Source organism: Populus euphratica, unplaced genomic scaffold, assembly GCF_000495115.2.
Source record: "Populus euphratica unplaced genomic scaffold, PopEup_1.0 scaffold47.1, whole genome shotgun sequence".
In the NCBI taxonomy this organism is placed as follows: domain Eukaryota; kingdom Viridiplantae; phylum Streptophyta; class Magnoliopsida; order Malpighiales; family Salicaceae; genus Populus; species Populus euphratica.
This window is the reverse complement of record NW_011499925.1, coordinates 62,337-71,880: the sequence shown is the minus strand read 5'-3', so window position 1 is coordinate 71,880 and position 9,544 is coordinate 62,337. Positions and strand designations below refer to the sequence as shown.

The window sequence follows — 9,544 nt, the reverse complement described above, 5'->3', positions numbered from 1 at the left end:
TAGATGGATATTCTCACTCCGTAAGGAATAATTACCCCAATTTTATTTTTTTTACAGCTTCATAGCAACTTCTTTTCTTTTTTACAACTTATTATCAATGTTTAAATTATTTTTTTAGTGATTTAAATAAAAAATACGCCAAAAATTATATCAAAAAGTAATTAAAATTTCAAAAATATATAATATAATTTATCTTCTCGATGATGCATGTTAAATTTAAATTCTTAATCATTTTCTATTTTTCCAAAAAATATTATTATATCACTAAATTTCATAATTTTATTAAAAAAAAAAGAGCTTAGTTAAAAAATAATAAGAGTACAAACAATACAAAATTTAATTTTTAGACTACCATAAATTTTTGAAAAACACAAAAAACCTTAAAAGAATTAGTCTAGTAATATATATATACATGAATCTTAAACTGAACTTAAAATGGGTTTTTAATTGATATAAATAAAAATGTCATTTTCTCTTTCTTCAGCTTGTTATCAAATATCTAATCTTGACCTTGGAACAAACAGAGAGTTGCTCCCATTTTACTATTGCATATACAGATAAATAGATGGAAGATTGTTATGGACCTTTCTGTCAAGAGAGTTTTCCAGCAATTGAACAAAGGCTACGTTATGTGAACTGATAAAATAGAAATGATAGAAATCATGAGAAAGGCATTTTGAAAGGCTAGATTGGCAGTGGGACTACAATTATTTCAGTGCTAGAAAATCAGTGGCATGCATCCAAGTGTTGCTACAGGGAAGAAGAAAAACTCAGTGAATCTCAATCTCTTCAGTAATCTCGATAGTTTTGTAAGAAATCTGACTCCAAAAGCAGGGGATCAAAAATCACAAATTCTCATGTCAGACATAGAAGTTATGCAGGGAAATGAATTTCAACAATCCTTATCTCATTAAGAGGGAAACCGTTTTTAATGGAATGTGCTTTCAATATCTCCCATGGCACTCTTCACTTTCATCTCCTTGTCTACCAAAAATTCATTTACTGTATCATACACTAACCCCAAGCCTCAACGATGCCAGATGCGACCTTGCTGCCTCTGTTCTTGCATCCGCCTGTATCATCATTCAAGCAAATCAAAATGCCGTTCAAATAAAATATTATTTCATGCACTCAATTTACTTCTCACATTGGTGTCTCAGCTTTCTCAGCACAGAATTTCACATTTCACAAATTCAACAAAAATAAAAGGACAAGAATGTAAAATACCTCTGATAATCTTTAGAACGCTCAAGAAACTCTTTTCCTACGTCTTTTCTTTCATAAGATGCCAACACCTTTCTGATATCAGATGGACTGTTGCGAGCAACATCTGTGTGCAAACCAAAATGGGAATACATTTTATAAAATATTAACAATAATAAAGCTTGTGGTGATGATTGAGACAAGGTAATAGCCCAGGTATTTACTCCAGGCTCCGTGTATAGAGATTGATAGATAAGTTCTATATAGGGAAGAACACAACTGTTTCAATTCCACGAGGACAATTAAATGAACTGTTATATACTCATGCAAAAAGGAAATTCAACTTTACTTACACTCGAGAAAGGGAATGAGATCCAAAAGTGCTGTATCCAGCGGTACTTCACCCATTTCGTCGGTCTTAAATGGCTTAATTGGGACAGAGTTTTCTGGCTGAAGGCTATTTTCAAATGCATGGCCACTCACATAGAGAATTTTACCTGGATCCCTATTAAGTTTTGAAAGATCCTGCAAACAATAACTAACATCAAATACAGCTTTTCCATTTCACAAAAACACAGTAAAAATAACATTAAGAATAAAACACCACGGTGAAATAAAAAATAGTGAAAATCTTTAGAGGCGTTGCCACCATTACCACATCTCATTAAATGGTGCTGGCATTTTGAGTGGTAGCAGCACACAGCAATACAAAAAGTATAATGTCAAATGATAGAAAATTGGCTGATATGGTCTATGAGAATTATAAAGCTTCACCAAACCTTTCCAGACACAACAGTGCTACACTAGCTTTGCAAAACCCACAATGGTAGACTGTTTTTCACAAAATTACAGCTAATGAGTTGAACCCCAGTCCAAATATCAGGCCCTAACTTCAGAGTGTTTCAGCTCTTATCCTCAAATTCATAGACCACTTAACAGCACCTCATATGTAGATATATATCAGTTTCATTTATGAATCCATCCCAGAATCCAGCCCACCTGTAAACTTTTGCCGAGGCCTAGAGCTTCACTATTTTTCATCGCCTTTGTTTGGGGCTTCACTTTATATCTAAATCTTATGAACCTAAGAATTTCTAACTTTGATTTCCAATTTCATCCTTAGGGTGTGTTTTGGCATTGCAGTTCAAGAAATGCAGTTATAGGAGTAGCTAGCCAAAGATCCCCATTCATGCTTTGGCCAACAACAATTATAAGCCCCATGAGAGTTTGCATTCCAAATCACCATTTCAGGCACTCTTTATAACATCCACAAACTTAGCAGCTTCACAACTAGGACATGAGAGTTTAATCATAAATGGAAACTAACATCCCTGATTTGGAATGCTTCTTGTATAGAATGAATATGCCCTTATTTTAGATTGTAGACACGAGACTTTCTGGTTTACAGAAAGGCAAGCAGCATAACAGTACCAATTTTAACCAAGTAAACAAATCCAACTTACAGACATTTTGGTGAAGTTCAATTGTTACAGTAACTCACAAATCAAGCAAACTTGAAATGAACGTGAAGAAAATCCTGTTTGTAAAACCTCTACATGTGCCCAGCCAAATCAAGTTGATGAAGAATAATGCAGAACTAGTAGTTACATGCCAAGGTGAATAGAATGCTAAAAGCCCCAAAACATACTGACAAACAAAATTTGAAATTCTGAGAAATGACTTCATAGACTTGGTTACAGAATTTTATCAAACTGACTCAGTTTTGCAGATAAGCATCTTCAATTAATTTAACAGAACATTCTAACGAACAGTTATCAGCTCCACTATAACAAATCAAACCTAGATGCTTATATGTAATTAAGTTAGCAAAAACACACTGAGAACCATGCAATGTTTCCAGCTGGATAAACATTAGAATGACCTCTAATGCCATCATCAGGGCACATGCAGAGGACAAATTTTAACTTCCAAACAGAGAGAGGAACAACCATAGAAACAATCTTGTACAAGCTGCAAATGTCAAAGTAAAAACAAGAATAATGGCAAAAACTGAAAAACAAACCATCACCCTTAAATGAAAACTCTAAAAGGCACGTAAAAGAAAAGAACGTTGAAAATAAATGGAATGTTGAAAGCAATCAAATATAACAGATTACTCTATAATGATTGCCATTCTGATACTTGGTAGCACTCCTTGATAGTCTATATCGTATAAAGTGGTTTGTATCCAACCTTTCAACAACAGGATCAACATACTGCAGAAGCCAGAAAAGGAAAATTCATAATGAGAGACTTTATGGATTATAAAAATTACCCAAAACTGGGAGACGGGGAAAGGGGAATTTTGTTACCATACTCAGCTGGTCAGAATACACAACAATTTCATAGAACCGTCCAACATGTTGCAAGAAGTCATCTACTCCAGGTCGTTTGAATGTTCGCCAGCCTCTATCACGCTTCACACGGAGGCACAGAGAATATTATCATTACAAATTCACTAGATACAAATGTTATGTGCATATACAAGTAAGAAGTGGACAGCAAGCACATATAATTTTATACACTAAACATACAGAGACAGAAAGGCTAAAGGAACATCTCATTCTAAATTGGTTACTTACCAAAATAGAAGTATTAAATGACTTACATAATCATACCAAAACTATCATACAAGATTCAAGTTATCATGCAAACTCTGAAGACATGTTTGACACTACGGCCCCGTTTGTTTGTTGGAAAGTAGTTTCTTTTTGGAAAGTAAATTCCAGTAAAGTGAATTATTTTTTGATATTTGATAGTGTAATGGAAAATAAGTTGAAAAACACTTTCCAGTGTTTGGTTATGTCATGGAAAATGAGCTGGAAAATAACTCATTAATGTTTTATTTTTCTCAAGTTTATTAAAATAATGAGAAACAAATCTTACAAATTAAGAAGTTGAATGAGAATGAAATTGAAAAAAAATATAATTTCATAAATTATCTCAAATAAAATAAATAATAATCAAAATAATAGAAATCAAATCTAAAAAATAAAAAAAATAAAAGATGAAGAAATTAAAATAATAATAATTAATATTTCATAAATTATTTCAAATAAAATAAGTAACAATTAAAAAAATGAGGACAAAATTTGATAGATAAAAAATTTCAATAAAAAAATGATCGGCAAAAAGCAAATAACAATTAAAAAAATGAGGACCAAAGTTAATATAAAAATTAAATTTTAGGAGATGAAATTAAAATATAAATATTCAAAACAAAATATATATAGCAATCAAAAGTTTGAAGACCAAATTTGATACAATCAGTAAATAATATGATATTTTTAAATTTTTTACAACGTCCAGAAAGTGTTTTCTGCCCAAATTTTTCAAGAAAACACTTTCCTAGAAACCAAGCTAAATTTTCTTTTGACTGTAAAGTGTTTTCCGTTAACCAACTTTTTTAATGGCAAACAAACACATGAAAGTTTGAAAAGTGGTTTCTCAGAAAATGAATTCCGGTAAAGAAACATAGCCTACATACTTCTAGTAGAGGCTTTACCTTCCAATCACTATAAATTATTGTCTCATTAAGATCTAAAACTAGTGTAAAAACATGCTGCTCAGCAGGATGCAAATCAGGAAGAAGCTTTTCTGAGGCTGGTTCAGTAAAACCCTGCATGAAGCAAACAGAGTTCATTGTTTATAAAGGAAATGAAATGAAGATGTAATGGAAATTATGAACTCATCACAATATTTGCACTCACTTTGACATGTTCTTCCAGCAGCCTCCTCATATCCAAGTAAAGTTCCACTGCTTTAGCAGGAACTGAAATATAATAGGCAGAAAATGATATCATTCTATTGCCAACAATTATCAACAGAGAACATATCTGCCACGTAGCAGCAAAGCAAGAGTGGAAGCATCACTGAATTGCTGTTGAACAGTCTGTAAACATGCAAACCTAACTACCAAAAATACATCACCCCTTCCATAGCTAGATTTGACGTGTATTTCAACATTCTAGAGGTGTGATATGTTTCTGCAATTGGCATGCGTTGATAACAGGAAAAAAAAATCCAAGAATTAATCTTGAGATTTCAAACTATAAACTGGGGGGCAAAAATTAAGAGCTTTGATGAAAAGCAATTTGGTATTAGGCGGGGCTATGAGAACACCAAATTTATAAAGAGAGAGAATGAGATAGAGAGAAAAGTAGAGTGTCATTAATACTTAGAGGGGTGCTTAGAGCCCCATCCCTTGGCAGTCAACAGACAGTTGAGGATGGCAGAAAAAAGATCAAGCAAAGCATCACTGACAACAGAATTCAGTAAAAACGCTTTTAATGGTAATACACTATGATTACTGATATAGATAGAAAATAATTCAGAGGACCACACCTGTCATTGCAGTGGAGTACAGCAAACCTTGATATTTCTGCGCAAGGGAATGATAAAGAAATCTCAATCATCTCTTTATGTCTCATTTGTTCAAATATTTTATATAGCAGCGGCACACCAACATAAAATCAACTCAACTATGCCTAAAATCAATAATGCCAAACCTATCTTATAACACAGATGACATCAATTCAAAACAATCAAATTGAAAATAAAGTTATGAATCAGATAGAGTTACCTCAACATTGGACGCATCATTGCCAGCAGTATGGTTCACTGATTCTCGCAACGCTTTCGTCTTTTCCTCCACTTCATCCAAGCTGTATGCTGAAAGCAAGGGAGAAAAATAGAAATGAAAACCCCAACTAGACTCCTCCTTTTTCTCCGCAATTTAAGTTTTAAAATTAAGCATGAAACTGAACAAAACCGGCAAATTAATATACATAGATATATAATAAAACAAACCGTAAGAAGCGTAGCCAGCAAAAGCAGTGGCTCCAGTGAGAGCTCCAACAATTCCGTATTTAAAGAAACTCCATGCCTTGTTCTCCGAACCCCCAACAGCCTGCGCTGGTGCTTCCCCCGCCGCCGCAGATTGATCGAATGTAATTGATTGAGAAGAGATGGTGGATTCTTTGTTTGAACAAAAGAATCGGCGATTAGGTTTATTGGTTCTGGATGCGATAGATAAAATGCGAGATCGAAGCATTGTTGAAGTCATTATTTCTTCTTCTTCTTCTTCTTCTTGTTTTGATTATTGTGTTTTGGGTTTTCGGGGTTTAAATAGGGTTTTTGGTCTGCGTGGATTTTCCGAGCGGAGAGATATACAGGGAGGCGGAGAAAGAGCCAAAAGGGGGTGTTCGGCTGGTTTCAAGGCTTCGAAGTATGTAATTGGGTGTGTTTGGATGCCGATGCATTACGTGACTAGTCCGGACCAAGAAAACTTGTTTTTGAAAAAACAAATATTTAAAAATATATTAGAATAATTTATTTTTTTATTTATTTTTATTATAGTAATTCAAAACTATAAATATTAAAAAAAAAATTAATATTTTTTCATACTCAATATATCTGGAAATGAGCTAAAATTCCAATCCTTTTATATCCAATTTATTTTATAAAAACTTGATCATAGTTATCATGCATGATTTTTAAACTCGAAACTAATTAATTTATCAAACCATCAAATCTAGAATTTAAAATCAAAAGCCATTTTATATTTTTTAAATATATATTTGTTTATTTAAGCCACTATAATAATATTTAAAATAAACTTTAGATTTAAACTATTTAGTAATGATAAAATACAATTATAATTATAAATTGACATGGAATCCATGTAGATTTTGCTAAAATTACATGTTTATGGAAAACAGCTCTCAACTGCTTTCCACAAACCTAGAGGTTACTTTACTATATAATAGAAAATGAATTATAATTCACTCTTCACTATTTATTTAACTGAATAGTAGAGAATGATTTCACTGTTTATATGAATAGTAGAGTCACTTTTTATTATTCTGGTGACTTCGATGTAAAGTTAAATATATTGAACTGGATTCAATCTAGTTAAAAATTTTAATTTTAATTTTAATTTTTAATTATATTTTTAAAAATTAGAAGAAGATCGCTTGATGACGTAGTATATATAGAATTTGATCGCAATTCAAATTTTTTTTGTGATAATATTTTATCTAATGTTGTTTCATACTTAAGAAACCAAGGAAGCTGTAGTTCTTATCAGATGGATTTCGTACTTGATGAAATTATATATAATTTAATGAAATAATAAAAAATATTTGATATAAGTATTATTTATTTCATGATGTAATAGCAATAGTTAAATTTATAATATTTAAATTAAAAATCATCAATATATATATATATATATTAATTATTGTATAACCTCAATCTAAAAAATATTTTTTTAACCAAACATATTAAACTACGTTTTATTCAACCTCAATTTCAACCACAGTTTTAACCAAACATATGTAAATATCAAATCAACCTCAACTAAAAATACTATTTTGTAAAAACAATTTTTTTCAAACCACAATCACAAAAGCTATTACAATACCAAACACACAAAATTTATTCATTTTTTTCTGCAGTACAAGCTTTTACAATACCAGTTATCTCCCTTTTGTTCTTCATAACCTCATACTATTTTACTTATCATTTCCTCAACAAATGCTAATCTTTGTTTAGTCTAGGCTACGTTTTAGAGCTATCCATTATTTCTTGCCCAATGTCTTGCTCTCTCTTTTTCCTTTCTCTCTTTCTCTTTCTCCTTCTTCTAATAGCTAGACATTGTGGTTACAACGCCAATGACACTCCAAAAATTAATATATGCTCAAAATCCTTAATCTTAGTTAAGATATGGTGCTTGATATTGATCTTTATAGGCACTTTCAATGGTGGGTTGCCCTCTTATTTTTTGAAGTGGAACGAGGGGTTCTTGGTGTTAGGGACTCAGTTTGTTAGTGGTGTGTTTTCGAGGACTGCTTTAATGCACTTTTTAAGTGATACAAATGAGACCTTTGAGGATTCAACAAAATAAAGTACCTTTTTTCTTTCATATTGGCTCGTGCTGGCTATTTGTTGACTATACTTACAGATTCTAACATTTCTTATGTTTATATCAAAGATGTGGTTAACCAGGCTAATGGTGGCGATGTAGAGCTTAAAGGTTTGTAAAATCTCTACAATATCTGCTTTTTCTAAGTGATTAATTTTCTTGTACTTCCTTTGTTATATGGAGTTTGATCAAACACTGTGTATTAAAAAACAAATATAAGAAAGAAGTAGGTTAGAATTCTCACTAATCTATTTATTCTAAAGTGCATGTTTTAACCTAAATACAAAAGGATTGTATATAGGCTAAACTAAAAATACTATTTTACTCTTAATAAATAAAATAAGATAAATGTGTTTCTTTACATCTCTTCTCAAACTCACGATGTGATAACTACAAGCATCGAAAGTTTGCTAACTAGAAAATGAAAATGAGAAATGGAATGTGACTTGGTAAAAAAAATTACAATCTACAAGAAAGAAAAAATAAAAAGGTAAAGTAATGGTGTCATGCTTAAGATGATGACGAGTAAGATGACAATCGATCTCAATATGCTTAATTTGCTTATGAAAAATCGAGTTGTGAGCAATTTGAATAGAACTTTGATTGTCACAATACATAGGAGTAAGATGAGAAAGGGAAACTTTCATATCTGTAAGTAACCAATGTAACCAAATAATCTCTTTAGTAATAGATGTCATAGGATGATATTCTGTTTTGGTTGAGGGTTGAGAAACAATATATTATTTCTTGATCTTCTAAGAAATAAGAGAATTACTTAAAAAGATATAAAAACCAATAATAGATTGTGATCTATGAGATCACCATTATGATCAACTTTAAAGCATGCACGCAGCTCCAAAAAAAGGTAAATAGAAGTAAAAAACTCTGAAAGACTACACCCTAAAAATATCACAAAATATAAAGAACAATTGTCTAATAAATAGTAGTAGGAGAAGCAACAAACTGACTAACAACATGAACAACATATGCAATATTTAGACAAGTAATGATGAGATATATCAAGCTCTTAATAATAGAATGATATAAAGTAGGATCTGCCAAAGATAAATCATCAGAAGAAAAATACATTGTGTTAACCTTAATGAGAGTATCTACAGTCTTTTTTTATTAGTAAGTTTAACACACTCAATAATATTTATGACACGATGAAAAGATTGTTGTCTTCTCCCAAGTGCAGGAGTGTCGAAGTAATAAATAACTCGGCAAGACCGAGGTCGAACCATAGGGAGGTTAATTGTACAAATTATAAATACAATAATACAACAATAATAATAACAACAACAACAACAATAATAATAGTAATAATAATAATAATAATAATAACAAGAATAACAATAACAATAATAGTAGTAGTAATACTAATAATAATAGTAATAATAATAATAATAACAATAA

General features: G+C 31.2%; 1 protein-coding gene and 1 long non-coding RNA gene across 2 annotated transcripts in view; one reads left to right on the top strand and one right to left on the bottom strand.

Moving 5' to 3' along the window:
- The first annotated feature begins 683 nt into the window (after window positions 1-683).
- LOC105135559 (uncharacterized) overlaps window positions 684-9,544 on the top strand; it is a 21,820-nt gene continuing 12,959 nt past the window's right edge. The window contains exons 1-2 of the long non-coding RNA XR_844196.1: window positions 684-695; window positions 6,401-6,403. This is a non-coding gene — a long non-coding RNA (uncharacterized LOC105135559). The remainder of the gene's footprint in view (window positions 696-6,400; window positions 6,404-9,544) is intronic.
- TIM50 (Haloacid dehalogenase-like hydrolase (HAD) superfamily protein) lies at window positions 690-6,429 on the bottom strand. Its single transcript, XM_011040474.1, has 10 exons — window positions 6,013-6,429; window positions 5,786-5,874; window positions 5,548-5,584; window positions 4,914-4,975; window positions 4,709-4,822; window positions 3,516-3,620; window positions 3,321-3,419; window positions 1,557-1,728; window positions 1,228-1,330; window positions 690-1,073 (listed from the first exon to the last, which is right to left on the bottom strand). The coding sequence occupies exons 1-10, from the start codon at window positions 6,266-6,268 to the stop codon at window positions 1,028-1,030; spliced, it is 1,083 nt and encodes a 360-aa protein (XP_011038776.1). The 5' UTR covers window positions 6,269-6,429; the 3' UTR covers window positions 690-1,027.

Bases quoted from the DNA above. Each gene is read 5' to 3' on its own strand.
- TIM50 (XM_011040474.1), bottom strand. From the start codon at position 6,268: ATGACTTCAACAATGCTTCGATCTCGCATTTTATCTATCGCATCCAGA. The intron at 5,585-5,785 runs GTAACTCTATCT...TCCCTTGCGCAG, and splicing joins ATGATGCGTCCAATGTTGAG to AAATATCAAGGTTTGCTGTA. The intron at 4,976-5,547 runs GTGTGGTCCTCT...ATTATATTTCAG, and splicing joins GTACTCCACTGCAATGACAG to TTCCTGCTAAAGCAGTGGAA.